Source organism: Zosterops lateralis, assembly GCF_965231275.1.
Source record: "Zosterops lateralis genome assembly, chromosome: 14".
Lineage (NCBI taxonomy): Eukaryota > Metazoa > Chordata > Aves > Passeriformes > Zosteropidae > Zosterops > Zosterops lateralis.
This window is the reverse complement of record NC_139774.1, coordinates 9,059,776-9,076,143: the sequence shown is the minus strand read 5'-3', so window position 1 is coordinate 9,076,143 and position 16,368 is coordinate 9,059,776. Positions and strand designations below refer to the sequence as shown.

The following is a 16,368-nucleotide window of genomic DNA, read 5'->3' as shown; positions in this document are numbered from 1 at the left end:
AGTCTAAAAATAGAAAACATGAGGTTTGCAGATAGAGGGAAAACATTTAATCAGATCAGCTGATACAGAGCAATGAAAGCAAAGGCACAGAGGGAACTGGTGCAGACTAGCAAAGCACAAGTTGCCCCATTCCCCCTTATCCTTGTTTGAGTTTAGTCAAAATAGCATTTTCAACTTGAAAACAGTTTCTTACTGGGAATTTAATCTTCACAATATCCTTCCTGCCCTAACACAAATCAAAAATGGTACAGATTTTAAGGTGACTGTAAGTAATCCATGTTTAACAGATACAACACGACTAATTCACATGGTACTTTTTGTGCTACTTAAAGAGCTCACCCCAGGGAGGTGCAGAAGCACAGAAGTGCCAGTCCAGCCCCCAAACAAGCCCTGTGCATCACCATACACATAACTGAGGCTATGAAAAGACAGAACCATTTTAAAGACTCCTTGAAGATGTGCAGCTTGTGTAGGTGATACCCCAGTGGTGCTGGCCTGCCAGCATGGATAAATCCTGAACTGGCCCTGTCATCAGAAACCACACTTGGCCTCACAACCAGCACTGAGGAACAGACTCCCTGCAGCTTCCATCCTTCCACTCATCCATGGCAGAGAACACAGCAGCCATGCAAGCAGTCAAGGAACTTCCAACACACCTGAAAAGGCTGTATTCTTGTTTGATACAATTTGTCACTGATGTAATATCTAATACTTAAGGTTTCCTCACAACAAATAAAATAATTCATGTTGGTCATGCAGTCATGTCCAGGAACTGAGATTTTCAGACCAGTACGTAACAGACTCTGTTCTGAACATACCCAGTCATCTTGAAAGCCAAATATTTAGAACTATCAGAAGGGCCAACAAAAAAAAAACCCAACCAACACATCAAATGTCCTTTTCTGGTAGATTCAAAGTCTGCAAAGTAATGGCAATTGACATTTGGAATGTTTCAACTCCAGCTGTATTCAAGGCCTTTCAAAGTTCATGGAAAAGAAAACAAAGGGTGCTGGAGAGCAAGCAGAGGATGCAGGCCTGGGTGTCTGGACTGCAGCTTCTGGTGGGTAGGACTGCCTGTTCTTCCCCAAAATTACTGAAAAACTTCAGTAAAGAGAAAAAAAAAAATGAAGTGTTGAGTGGCAGAATACATTTACCAACACAGATAAATTGGAATATTCCTGGAATACAGGGATAAATATGTATTATTCATCACAGAGTAATGAATGCCCACCATTCCATGTAAACCTTATTTATGAGTACTTTCAAATTGCTTTCCATGTGCAACAGAGGAAAAAGTTAGCAGTTGACTATTTATCCATACAGGGTTTTAGCTCCTTTCCTCCCCATTTCTCCTATTTGAGTGAAAGGACAAGAACAATTAGGTTACTGTCACACTGTTTTCAATTCATAAAAAATCAGCAACATTCCTCTATCTCCTGACACCTTGCAACTCATGGAGTCTTTTTGCCTTAATAGAAATATCGGTAATGTGCCTGTAACAAGCAGGAAATGCTGTAATGCTGTCAACTGGCATCTTCAGCCAGAATTCAAAAGAAATTATAAGAAAACACCGGGAAAAATGGTTGGGTTTTAAAGTATTAACTTTATTAATAAATATACATCCATATGATGATGTAAATACAGATCATGAACACTACTCCATTCCCATACACATAATTGCACACGAGTAGCTCAAGTTCATGGACATAAAACCATACACAGTATCTAATCAGGCTTTTTACAGCAGAGGACAGGGTGCTGATACTAGTTACTTAACAGACTACTGTTACCCCCAAAGTAAACCTGTGGAAAAGCAAATGATGAAAGATTGAAGGAACAGAAAGTGGTTCAAATTTCAGAATACAGATTCTTCTATTTCAAAAAAAAGTCACAAGGAGAAAGGTCTAGTCTCTACTAAAGTCATAAATATATTTAGCGGTGGTAAAATATACGCATTAAAATAGAGAGGAATAAACTTTTTGTAATCAGAAATGAAGTTTGCAGTTCCAAAGTATTTATGATTGTTATCAGCCGTTTTAACTGTCAACTCTAAGGGTAGCATGAAATATTATACTACATATAACAAAGAACAGCAGAGTCACAGCTAATGAAACCATTGCACAAATGACTTCACATTGCTCTGCCTTTTAAAGCTCTTCAAAATGGGGGAGGGAGTTAAATTCTCATCTGAATTACTCGGTGTTCTGTAGTTCCAGGTAATTCTCTTCACAAATACATCATTGACAAGGCTTGGTTTTGTCCTGACTGAACATTAAGATCCTTCAGAGGAAATGAAAATATATTCATTCAGAAGAGAGATCTTTAATGGCTCTAGTTAATTTGATTACTTTAAACTAAATCCAACACATAACGAACATTGCTTTAATGACAAAGCTAAGTGCTGATTTTAAAAATACCATCTTTGATATCAAAGTCAGCTGCTTCTGATGGTATCTGAATTTTTTCTGCCAAAATATGGTGCTAGCATCTTGAATCTGTCCAGTGCAAGACTTTATAGTAGCAAAATTATTTGGTTTTAAAGTTTAAGTAAATTTAATCAGAAAATGAATAGTAGTTACTATATGTATCTTAAACAGTGAACTTTATAGCATCATTAAGGAATAATAGCAAGCTAATACATTTCATTTATGTATAAATAAGACATTAGAAAGTTGATAATTAAAAGAAATTATTAAAACCTAAACTTGACATGTCGGTCTTCTGAACAGTGTTAACACACAACAGTGATCCTAGCTTATGAATAGCTGAATTATGATATATAATATAAAATAAGCAATTTACCTTACAAGTAATGTTTTCATACTATGGGGGGAAAATGCCAGTTTTCCCATTGGTACTAATAAAGTTTAGGCATTAACATGCTGTTTCAGTGTTTCTCATGGAAAGAAAAGTGTTGAAAAAAGCACAATGTATTCTGCAGAGTATACATAGGAAGAAGAGAAGTATTTGAAAATTCCATTTCTAGTCACACTTTTTTTTTTTTTTTTTCCCTCACTGCATGGCACCAGTAAACTCTAGTCAGATATAAAATAAAGCAGAATTAGGAAATGCCAGCAGTGCACTTCTGGTCTCCTTCCTAAATCCAGAGTGCCAGGCAGCACACTGCAGGCTCTCTGAACACTTTTCTATTTGATGCTCATCACTTCACAACTGACAACATTAATTAGTTCTTACTGGGATTATATTTCATCTGATATAATTAATAAACACTGTAATGAACAGAAATTGCTTAGGTGATTTCATTATTTCATCAGCATACTTGAATACAAATTATACTATCAGAACAGCAATACATCTGCATTATCTCCTGACACAGCACAGCACCATTGAGTGGATGCACAAGTGAGGAACGGACAGGAGCAAACAGGATCAACAGGAGGAGGTAAGGAGTGGAGTTTCTCCAAGGTTCAGTGGTGACATGCAACACGTTCCTTGCCAGCGAGGTGTGACACTCCTGCAGTTATACATTCAGCTGAAGAGGACTGCTTGCCCAGCTGAGTTCAGGAAAGAACTTAAAGCAGTCTTCTGTTGAAAAATTATCTGATTAAAAACAGCCAATACAACACAGATCCTGAGGGTGAATGACTCACGTTAGCATTTTGCATGTGTCAGAAGTTGTATCTTCTGAAAGAGACTGCTAAATTTCAGACTTGCGAGTTTGTTGAGGAACAGAACATACAACTGGATTTCAGAGCTTCAGCATGAAGAAACTATTCCTTAGTAGCAATTTAGCTGCCATCAGTTCATCTATGGACTAAGGAGCCATCCAGTATAAGTTGAGGTTCATTGTCTTAGTTGCCAGTGCATACACAGTTCCCCCAAAACAATTCAACACACCTATTGTAAAGTACAGCAAAAGTCCAGCTCAATATGTGTTAGGCATCACTGGAACACCTGAAGGCTTGCTGCTTTTTTCCTGATAAAAAAGGTATGAAACATGACATCTGTTTCTTAAGTTGTCATCACTGAAATCAAGAGGTCTAGTCAAAATGACAGCAGGCCAGAATAGCATTTATGTTAACAAAAATGACCATCATCATTACCCCATTCAGTACAGGCTCAATTAACCCAAATTTTATTATCCCCCAGATCTGCAAACTTTACATATTCCCCCTCCCCAGGTATTTCAATCTACAAATTTATTATAAAGTCATTTTATATGTGAAATGACTTAAATGTAAACTTTCTTCCAGATTTAAAAAAAAAAAAAGTTTTAGTTTCAGTAAAATTAATTTAGAACAAACAATATGCAACACTGAGGACTGATTTTTTTTTTTTTCTTTTTAAGTCTGGATAAAAGTATTTTACACACTCACACTCACACATTCTCCCACACTTAAAAAAAAAATTACCCACACCCAGTTGAAAAATGGAACATTTCTTTTGGGAGGAGAGGAGGTTTTAGTTTGAGTCAAGAAAGGTATTTATAGTTAACCAACAACATTTTTTTCTGGCTTGCATGCATAGATGAATTATTCTATATCTGGGATCTAGCAGTGCAGTAAACTGCATCCTGTTTACATCAGCTATACAGTTTGCTTTTATAAATCATGAAAATGGTGTCCTTTGGTAGATATATAAGCATCCATAACTTAAATATAGTATAAATGTCTAACAATGAAATAACTATTTCCAGGAATATCTGGCAAAACTGAGTCTAAAAATTTGGCAACAGTGTTATTTTAAAAAGTTTAATTTGTAAACATTGTAAGTTATTACTTTAAAAGCTATTAAACTGTCGCCATCTAAGCACAGATTTGAAAGGCAAAAGCCAGCATAGCTATTTACAGACTTAAGAACATACTGTTTAATATTAATCAAGTGCCTAACTAGAATGAACAGTACTTAATTTCTTATAAAATATTTCAAATTTCAAAGAACTATTTGTGGTTTGGTATATGTACTATTAGGCATTTCAAAATTACCTAGCAGAATCCTGTAAGAGTGTAACTAAAAGAACAGCTCTCACCTAAAGGCAAAGTAACTTGTCTTTGTAAGGCCCTGTGAAGCTGTAACACACTGTACAAAAGCTCAGGTTTCTTTAGTATCTTCCAAAATATTTTTGGAGCATTAGATGAAATTCACTTAATGCTACAACTCCAGAAATAAAAGCCACTGGAAATCACTTTAGAAAAAAAGGTTGGGGTTTGTTTTGGTTTTTTCTTTTTTTTTTTTTTTTTTAAGTTTTTAAGTCTATTTTAAGTCTATCTGAGATCTGTAGAAGATCCTGCAGGAGTGGAAAATGTGGCTTGTCACTTTGTTTATCAATTTTTCTTACCAAGTAAAACTTAACTGCCTAAATTGCTTATTGTGGGACAGGCCACATCATGAACCATCAGCCAGCTAATTTCTGTCCTCCTTATTTCAATTATTTAATGCATAGCTAACATCTAGATTTATGAGAAGTTGAACTTAAAACTAGGGACATGGACATTACTTAAGTATCGACACCAAGACATAATGTATCATTTTAGACTTCCTTATAAATTATGATTTAAAACCAACAGAAGCCTCTTTAAACCAAAGCCTTCTTGACATTTTGTAAAAGTTATTAATTGCACCCCTAGGTTATGGCATTATTGGAATAAAATCTAGAAGCTCAGACTTAAGCAAACATAACAAGAAAACTCAAGAAACATGCCCAAAATCAGCATAAAGCAGATTAGTAAGGAGTTACTCGTTCCCTCCCTTCATTCATTAGGCTGTTTGATTTTGCTGCTGGTTTCACCAACAGCATGGACTCCTCTGTTATGCACCATAGGGTAAGGAAAAGCTGCACTGCCACAAGTATAATTTAGATTTGCAAGCCGTGATAGAGCTTTAATGCTACCTGGAGGTCTGCCTGGGCTGACTTTGTATCCTGCTGCTTTAGTTGTACCCAAGGGTCTGCCTGGACTTGTCTTAAATCCAGCTGCTTTGGTGGTCCCCAGGGGTCGGCCTGTGCTGGTCCGGTACCCTGCTGATTTCGTGGTCCCTGACGGCCTCCCACGCTTCCCGGAGCGGTTGAGGTTTTTCTTTTTCTTTAGTTCATCTTTTGTCTCTATATTCCTGCCACTTGTGGTCTGCAAGTGAGGGTCGCTCAAGGCATCTTGTCTCTGGCAGGCAATGGGTTTGTGGCTGACTGCGTGGCTGTACTTGCTCTGCTGTGTGGCGTAGAGGTCGAACTGATCCGCAGCCCTCACATTGTCTTCGTTCAGGCAAGAGCTCTTGCCGGTCCCGCAGAAAGCTGGATTGCTGCTGGCAACAGGGTGCATCATTTTCTACCAAAAACAGGAGAGGGAAATGTGTATCAATATATCATAGTACTGCAGTGTTCCACAAATGAGAAGCTTTCAAAAGCTACCTCTGTTTCATAAAATTAGTCCAAACTACTTTGTCTATTTTTAGTAAACAGAATTGATGTCAGTAAATTACTTTTAAAATTAGTTTTATTAAGCCTTCACTTGAGGTTCTGCACAGTAACCTTTACACATATTTAAAAAGGACAGTTTAAACCACACATTATTCACATAGGTATAATTAGGGAAGAAGTAAGTTAAAAAACTGAACAACAGCATTTCAGCAACCAAGACCTACAATATTTGCTCATCTATGATTCCAAACCTTTCTAACCAAATCTCTCTAGATTTTAGTTGTTCTAGCTCTAAGATTAACTTGTGACTCAGCTCTAAGCCAAAGAAAGATATGTTATAACTCTCTTGGTATAGTAGATACAGGATCCTAAAGATTTTTTTGTTTGCTTAACTGCAGCAAAAGAATAAAGTGCTAATCAGTTTTCTTATTTCATGTCACAATTAACGTCAAAGAAAGAAACACACAAGGCATTTGGCAACACAATGGTGCCATAGTTGGGAAAGCAGAGGGATGAAATGAATTTGTAATGAAGTGCAAGATGCTGGATTGCAGAAATGCCACTGCTGCCCTAGTTAGGAGAGCACGTACAAACTGCCGGCAGGGCCAGCACTGAGACATGTTGATATTGCTGGCACTGCCAACGACTTTGGGAAATAAAGCAATTACATCTTCCATCCAACTATACTGGTTCTACAACTTAAATAGCAGCAAATACTCAAAGTCTAAGATAGTAATATTTAGCCATGCTGAAGACAAAATTAAGCCAATAAATATCTGACCCTTCAGAGTACTTCTATGTCTTACAGCCATGCTTAAGACACCAAAAATGTATTCTCACAGTTAAATTTCACAAGTAGATAAGGTCTGGAAGATTTATTATCCTTTCCCTACAACAGCTCTGGAATATCACCTACAGCAACACAATTTAAACTCTACCATTGATTACTGAATTTATTTGGCAGTTATGAATGCTTCCTGCCAGCCAGAGAAAAAGCACACAGCACAATCTATTTACCCTGGAGTAAATCCCCGTGCTCTTTTCTCCTGATTACAAAGGATACATTCCCTGCTGGAACACTCAATCTACCCTGGCTTGTCAAAGGCACATTACAGTGTGCATTACTCTTGTGCAAATATATGAATATGGGTAATGTCAAACAGTGAAATTATGATAGTAATATAGTTTAAATATTAGATGTTCTAGCAGAGATAATCCAAGTGCTACAATCCTGGTGCATTGCATGGGGTACAGTAGAGCAAAAGTGAAACCACTGTTATTGCAGCTGTTAACATCCAAACAAAACAACTAAGAATAGTTTGCAGGCCTGCCCTTAGCAAAAGACAAAGGAAATAATCTCAGGTCAAGAGACCAGACTTTTCTGTGCAGCAATACAGAAGGAAGCTTAAGGTTTTCTACAATTAGCAGTCAAAAAAATACTACCTTTCTTTAACCCCACTAGAAAAGTGCCTGCAATATCACAAAAAATACCTGAGATTTTTCATGATATGTAATCGCAAACATGAGGGTTCTATAATCTCCTTTTGCTGGGGAGAGAGTAAAGCCCAGCAGCTCTGAAAGGCTGTTCAGCTGTTTGTTGATCCACTAGAGATACTTGGAGTGGTGAGCAGCATTCTTGTCTCAGTACTCTTTTAAACACAGGAATACTGGCTTTGCCCCCAAAAAACTGCTCCAAGCTCAACTTGCACAAAGAAGGATCAGTTGAGCTGCCCAGTATCCAAGGAACACACCAGAGCTGGGAGAAGGCACTGAATAAAAGCAGGGCCTCCTGGTATTTCTCATGAGACCAACCAGGCTCACACTCACTCCTGTGCTATGTTTTTATTCTCTGCTGCTTCTCCTCATTACACTTGGGGGCATTTTTCCATCCATCTTTCCAGAGGAGAACCATTATAAGTACTCCTAGACAGTGAATATATTCTGCTGTAGCTGACAATTGCTGGAGCTTCATCACCATATGTGTGCTTTGTGTCCTCTGCAATACCACTGACTAACACTGACTTCAAACACCAGCCCTGGCTGATGGGACTTTACCTTCCATCTGGCAACAACCAGCACCACTGGAATGGATGAACGAAGCAAGACAGTACAAATCAGTAACTGTTTAAAATTTCTTTCTAGAGGAAGCTTAACAAAACCCCCAATCTCAGTGGAAGACTGCCAATGGGATTTTTTAATGCATTTCCTCCCCCCTCTCTGCACCATTTTTCATCAAACCATGCAAATTTCAAGTAGTAGCCAAGGTTCCTCCTCTATCTTCTTTGATTTAAGACTTTTTTTGAAAGTTTTTAAAAGGAAATCTGTAATCAAGCTTAATTACCCTAACATGGACTCTCCAGCATAATTTTCCTTCATTCACATTACAGTAGGGAATAAAAGAATGTGGAGAGTCTATCTGTAGAGTGGAAGCAGGTTTCTTGGCAGGGAGATATACAGTATAAAAGAGAATTGGTATAAAATGCAAAGCTATGGCAATTTAAAAATTACACTCTAGCTAAATTGTATAGCTAAACACACACAACTTTGTGTGCAATCATTCTTGAATAAAACCCTCCAAAAAGTTTCCAACAAGACAGAACTTTCTCGTTTTAAACCTGTAAAAAGACATGTAAAAATATTTGAGATAGTTTACTTAAATCAGTTTTTAAACTGATTGAACTGACTGGCTCAATTTCTCTGTATTAACAAACAGTTAAGATGAGGCACTGCAACAAGGAAATTAAGTTGTATTTCAAAAAGATTTGCTGGAAGGTGACTGTGGAGGATTTTCTGTACAGATCTTTCAGTGCCTGGTAATTTATATCTATACAAATGCTGGGCAAGGGAGGAGGCACTGGATAAGCTGGCTTTGGGAAGAGAGAGACAGCTTCTCATGTAGCAAAGCACAGAAGTTCCACCACTGTTAGAAAGAAGCAGCACAGTCCAGTTGGGACCCACAAAGCTTTGCTACAGGGGGCTGTCTGGACACAGTCATGATGCCTCCTTGTATCCCTAAAACACAGCTTAACATACAGCTCTAGCTCACAGCTGCTGAGGCTCCTGGCATTGTTATGGTCCATCTCTCTCTCCAGGCTTTCCTCCTGCAGGAAATTCTCATTCATGACCTGTTCACTACACAAAATTGTGATATCAAAGCTACTCCAATCACAAAAACATCCTCTTGGGCTGTGATGTGATGCCATCTTTGGCTTTCAAACATCAAACACCTTGGCTTCCTCATGGGCATGATTTAGCTGCCAGTGTAGATAGGATGAAACCTTTGCTAAGCAGGGAAGTTCACAAGGCCCCCAAAACAGGCACTTGCAGTAGTTACTTTACACCGAATACTGGAGCTGAGAGCCATTATCTGCACTGAGCAGAATAATCAGTCCCAGCACAAGCAGCAGGCAACTGCTCTGCTCTCCCCCACCCCAGCCTGCCTTCTGTGGCCTGGGGAGCACCAGGACAGACCTGACTCAGCAACTGCCTCTGACTTCTGCTAAAACACACCACAGCAAAACTGCACTAAACTCCAAGTCCATCCATATTACAGCTTTTCAAATGATGAATACCAGGAAGGGTAAACTCCTCACACCAACAGGGACAATTCTGCTTTTAATGAGGGTTAGTATACAACACCCACAGGTTTTTATGAGGTTTTTCACCGCTGAGCTTGCAATAGTTTCCACAGTATCGATGGGGCTGTGGGAGGCTGTAGCAGCACATTTTCATCATCATCCAACACATACAAAGTATGTGACTCGCTACTTAACAACACAAGCAGCCCACAAGCATCATTTGTGCAGAGCTCTCTGAAGGTCAGTGCTGCCAGTGAACAGGCCCGGCTCTGTTCAGGATCCCTCATAAAGGACCCTCTATGCTGAGCTCCACGGCTCTGGGGAGTCACAGGGCTCCTTTGCTTTGCAGGGGGGTTAAACAGCAACAGCACCACAAGGAATATTTTCCCTTTCAAGACCACAACAGAAATATGTCAGTTCTGTTCTTCTCTCTTAGGACAGTATGTGTGAGAAATCCTTTCATCACTCACTGAGAAGAATTAATTCTATTAATTTAAATGTATTTCACACGTCCCTTTTATTGTCAGCTCCTTTTCTACACATTAACTCTTGATAAAGTAGGGCTTTACCCAGTTTTTAAAACCCTGTAAAACTGCTTGCTTCCATAAAGATGCATCTTACCTGAAGTATTCACATAAATGTAAATATTTTAAAAATACTGAGTATGAAATTCTATCAGTGGCACAACATACAGTGTAACACCTGAATCTACAATTGAAATCTTATCTACTTGTGAAGCTCGATAACCGGCTTTTCCGCACTGTGCTTATGAAGCCCTTTCCACAGTCGGTGCATAATATGATTTTTCTCACTGTCTGACGCCAGGTAAAATATATTAAAAACTGCCAAAATATAAGAAATAATTTCTTTACAGCAGTGATTTGCTAGAGTTACTACATGACAACATAAGACTGCAAAACAAGAAACAACATAATTTTGGAAACAGTTTCTTTCTCAATTATTCCTAGAAATTAAGAGCTCCCCAAGCAATACAACTTACAAATATGGTCCTTCCCCTGGTGACCCAGAGTAATTTTCTTATATGACAGAAGTTAAGAGAAGAGTTATTTGAAGCTGAAACACCCACCCCCTTCAAACTGCCCTTCCCCAGAGTGGGAGCCTTCCCTCACCAGCATCTGTGCCTCCTGCCCCTGACCAGAGCTGAACCTGGGTTGGTCCCTGTGCCCTCGGGAGTTCAAGTCTTTTGACTCAGACACTCGAGGAGAAACAAAGCTCTCCACAGCCTAAGCACCAGCTTTGTATTACAGACAAAGCTCTACTGCTCTCACAAAGAGTTGATGTTGGCAAGCACCACTAGGCTAAGTGTCAAGTAAACTGAACTTTTAGGGTTCGCTCATTATATGATTCCAAAACCAGGCAAACACGTAATTGTTATGCTTTCTAACCCTAAAAAAACAAATAAGCCATATCCAAGGGCAGAGTTTCACTAGACACTAACAGCAGCAAGGATGTCAGCTGACTTCTTCCCACCTCAAAATTAAGATCATATATGATGATGATGATGATGAACAGGACACCTTGAAAGGCTTAAGACAACTTCAGAAAAATTAAGGAAGATGTCATCAATGATTTAATTACCTGTGTACCTCCAGTCACATTGACACAACTGACAGTTTGGTTTCATAATCAACAGAAACCATTCTGAATCCACCCTTTTTCTGAACGGGACAATCTTGCCTTTTCCTCTTCTCCCACATTCCCACTCCTTCTGCCAACACTAACTATTGTGCAAGACCAGGACAAATCAACACCAGGGATCTGATCCAGGTGAAAACTAATCCAACAAGAAAGCAAAAGTGTGTAGGCATGGGGGCAAGAAAGTAACAGAAACCGACATTTGAATTAGCATAGAGACACTCCCAGGTCAGCCTAAGCCACATCACCCACTGGCTGCCACTGACCCCACTCCCTGGTAACGTTACTTTAAAAAAATAAAAATATCTCAAAAAGATGGTCTTAGTGGACTTCAAAGATCTGGATGATGGGCATGACAAGTACCAAACACAGCACGGGGAATGGAGGCTGGAGAAAAAACCCCAGAGCTGGGGATGGAGCAGCACAGAATGGAGCAGCCATCAGGCCGGACAGACTGGCTTAGGAGAGTACCCTGAAACTGCACCCTCATTATTCTGTGGTTCTGCAATTACCAAACTTCAAGGCAAACCAAATATGCATATGAATGATGGAGCAGGTAGAGTGGATCTTTATAAAGAAAGGATTATTAGAGTTTTTGAATTGTCCATTGACCTCAAGGGCCTATTCCCAAAAAAAAAAGGAGCAGTCCTTGCCATAGCATAGACCAAGGGCTTTGAGGAGCTGGAGATACTTATTCATCTCCGTGGGTGTTCTCGCCCACCCGATCTTCTCCCCAGGGCTGCAGTCTCCAACAATAGCTCCAGAGGTAAGAGGTGCTCATTCATCTCAGTGGGTGTTCTCACCTACCCTCTCCTTTCCCCAGCCTGCTACCACAAAGGCACTTTCAAGCTTAAGAGATGGATCAAGCATCTCCTTCCTGATGTGCATTTTCACAGCGTTTCCCTGTGACAGGACAGTGCAGAAGACTCTGGACACCTGTCCACACACCCAAATCCAGCCACAGCAGGGTCCTTTTGTGAGGCAGCAGAAAGACAAAGTCCACTTGTTGAATCTGTTCAACAATGGCCAATGGAAAAACACGCAGGACCTTTCTTTATTTAAGGCTGCATCTAAAATATGAGGGATACAGGTACAGACACACACGCATGCAGAAAAAATTCTAAGTGAAACTGTGGCATCTGAAGATTGAAATAGAAATAAACCATAATTCAAGAAATATTTTAACAGACTGCCCTTCCTACCCTTTCATTTTACACAAATAAAAACCACATGGATCAAAATAACTGTCGATCTAGGGAGAACTGCACACAAATTTAAGGTGTATTCACTAATTAATTACCCCAGAAGGACTATGCACAAAACTATCCGTAACTGTCCAGGAGAATACACAGCACTGACACGGGTTATGTCAGAACGCAAAGGGGCACAGAGGGGACACGGTGGGGCTCCCCAGGTACCCAGTGTGCAGGTGAGCCAAGGCATCCGCTGCTGAGGTGCGTCGGGAAACACATCCATGGGCTGTAGGCACACATCCGGATGCCCCACGCGAAGGGGAATGTGCTCTAAGCACACAGCCCTGCACACACGCACCGAGCTGCGGGCGCTGACGGCAGGAACAATCCCGGGCCGCAGGCTGGACAGCAGGAGGGCCCAGCCCCGCCGGGAGCGGCCAGGGCCGGCTGAGGGGACAAAGGGGCGGCACGGCTCCCTCGGGCTGGGCCGCGGGCGGGGGGCACCGAGCCGGGAGCGGCCCCGCGTGTCCCGTATCCCGTGTGCCGAGCGGGGGGCGCGGGCAGGGCCCGGCCCTGGGCCCGGGGCAGGGGCAGGAGCACGGCCGGGCGGGGACAGCGGGGCCGCGCCATGGCGCAGCTCCCCTCGCCAGGCCCCGCGGGGCCCAGCACCGCACCCCGGGGCGAGGAGACCGCGGGATCGCCCCCAGCGGCGGGGAGGGAGCGGAGGGGGGAGAGGAGGAGGGAGAGGAGAGGAGAGCCCCGCTGCGCTCCGCTCCGCTCCCCTCCCCCGCCGGCCGCGGCTCCATCTTGCCCGCCCGCCGCCTCCCACCGCGCGGAGCAGGGCCCGGGGCCCGCGGGCCCGACCCGCACTTACCTTGAGAAGCTCGGGGCGGCGGCGGCGGCGGCGGCGGGTGGAGCGGCCGCCTCCCCACACCGCGCCGAGCGGCCGCAGGGAGGGGACGGGCGCAGGGGAGGGAGCGGCGCTGCGGCGGGCGCGGGCGGCGGGGCGAGCGGGGCGCGCTCCCGAGCGGGGCCGCGCCGCGGGGGCGCGCGCGGGGCGGGGCCAGGGAGGCCCCTCCTGCCGCCGGGGGTCGGGGCCGCGCGGCCGCCGCCATTTTGTGGGGCGGGTGGGAAGCGGAGAGGCTGAGGGAGGGCACACACACGTGTCCTCAATGTGTGAGGGGCTGTGTGCGGCCCTGCACATCCCTGGAAGCGGGGAAGGGTTACCGGGGCTTCCATCGCTGCCCTTTGGATGGAGGAGTGTGGAATCTTCTGTGTCAAAAGTACACAGAGAGTCACAGGCTCACGTAGGTTGGAAAAGACCTCTGGGGTCACCGAGCCCAGGGTATGACCAACACCTCACTCGGTGCCACATCCAGCCTTTACTCCATCACCTCCACTCCACCACACGCTGCAGTCCAGTACGGAATAGTCCATCTTCAGGGCTATTAGAAGGATGTATCACATTAGTTCCCTCTCCCTGCCGACTCTGCCATTTCCAGCACGGCTCACACGGGGCTGGGCCCGGCATGGACCATCGGTGTCTCACAGCACCAATGTGTGACTGCTGGTGATTAAATATTTTGCTCTGTTTCATCCATCCGTGTTCTGAAGAGTTCAGTATTGCAGTAGCACCTCTTTATAAACACAACTTCACAGCTGCAAGCAGGACCAGCAACTGCAGGAATTGCAACTTCAACTGTTTCCAAAAACATCCCACAGAAACGTGAATTTTAAGCACATTTCACCATCCAACCTTTTGCCCACTTGGTGGAGGGCTGTGACCAACATATTTTTTAATCCACATTTGTTAATGACCATAAGATTCCTGCCCTTTCATTAGCATCCTTGGTCCAGGGTCTGAATTACCATATTGGTTCCTTAAATGGCTGACACACAAAAGAGCCTGAAAAATATGGTGTACTATTCAGATGAGGTTTTAGAAGATAAAAGCAAAAATGACCAGGAAGCAAGAACCTGCAACTTTCACAAATGGTTAATTCTGCTTTTAAAAATACTTTCCTCTCCTGCTGTTGTTTGAGGAGCAGACTGCTGTACTCCAACACTAAGATATTCCATTTCTACAATACTTGGAGCTCTTGAGGCCGAAAATGGCTGTGAAATATCCTGCCAAGATGATGATTCACATTCTTACCATTTCTTCCTAATGCATGCAGGAATCCTCACTTGTAATATAAGAAAGCAGCAGGGAAAAGCAGCATTTATTTAGCTTAATTTAGCAAATGATTCAGTTTATTTACAAATCTCATCTTTCTGCTGTTCAAATGCCTGTTGGAAATGCTGATGAAAAATGGTTCAATTCAATACCTTCTCGGTGTCCTGTTATTTTTAATATTTTAATCTGGAAGGTGATGAAGTCAGGCTGGGCTCAGCCTCCTGATTTATGCAGAGCAACAGGGCCCAGTGCCCTGGTGTGAAACTGTGCTAATAACAACTGGGATCAAACCCTGATGAACTGCTCTGCCACTGTCTTCTTTTGTCACAGCTCCCAGGGCCTGAGGCACAGGTGATCCTCCAGTTGTGAATCTCCTTTTCTCCCTCTAAAGGACTGACTCATTAGCAGTACCAAATGATTACATTAATTGTCTGTAAGATAAGTGATGCAATGAAATGTTGACCCTTCCCACATCCGAACCACTAAGTGCCATTCTTCTCTCTCACTGAAGAGCTCACTGAAGGATCTACATTTCAAGGAGAGGAAAGGCCTCAAAGCACAAGTTCCTTCTTCTGCCAATACAGGAGCTTCTTGCCAGTCCTGGGCTCCAGAGCATGATGAGCAAATAGGGGGAATTTGGTATGGGAACTGCCACAACCTCCTGGCTACTTAATTGTGAATTATTTGAGCTGGTAATTTCTGCAAATTCACTTCCTTGCTAACATGCACAAGCAGAGGAAATTTTGGTTTTAACAAAAATCCTTAATCTTAACTCTGAGTGTTAACATTTTCCTTGCTTGGCCATTCATTTCAGAAAAGTTGCCACGGGGTATTTATTATTTTGAGAAATGTTTGTGATGATGAACTTCATACTTAGAATGGCCAAAGTATAAAATAACTTAATCATATGTTCACTCTGCAGTAGGTCATTAATAATTTCTTAGCTCACTAGAACTTAGATCTGAGATGTTAATTAATTTACCTCTGCTTATGCTGGTCAGCTTAACAGTCTTGTATCTCTGTTTGACTAAAGAAAAATATTTAAATCTGTTTCAGATGAAAAGTCTCAGAGAAGCAATGTTTGGGTGGCAATCACTCAAACTAATGGTCATTTATTTAAAAACAATTGTTTCCACTGTAGCTAGAACTATGAAAACAAATCTTCCTGCCTAGCATTGTATAAACATTGTACAAAATGTACATTTTGGGACAAATTTGAGTCCAGCTGTGCCCCTTTTATTTTTGCATTTTTAGGTTGCTCTCTGCCTCCACTCCCCCATACAGCCAGCCACAGTTAGCTGGAAGCCAGAATTTATTCTGCAAACGCCCAAGCTCTAAGAACACAAACTTGTTTAAGCTGAGACCATATTTGGAAGAGATCTGGGTCAAGGA

General features: G+C 42.1%; 1 protein-coding gene across 2 annotated transcripts; it reads right to left on the bottom strand.

The window, feature by feature from the left end:
• Positions 1-2,940: 2,940 nt before the first annotated feature.
• On the bottom strand, positions 2,941-13,800 carry LOC310915117 (UPF0461 protein C5orf24 homolog). 2 transcript variants are annotated; one of them, XM_083871745.1, is made up of 3 exons: positions 13,675-13,800; positions 5,852-6,281; positions 2,941-3,937 (listed from the first exon to the last, which is right to left on the bottom strand). In XM_083871745.1, exons 2-3 carry the CDS (start codon positions 6,276-6,278, stop codon positions 3,897-3,899), a joined length of 468 nt encoding a protein of 155 aa, XP_083727871.1. In that variant the 5' UTR covers positions 6,279-6,281; positions 13,675-13,800; the 3' UTR covers positions 2,941-3,896. The 2 variants fall into 2 exon arrangements, with proteins under 2 accessions (XP_083727871.1, XP_083727870.1); XM_083871744.1 differs by having other exon boundaries at positions 2,941-6,281.
• Positions 13,801-16,368: the final 2,568 nt, after the last annotated feature.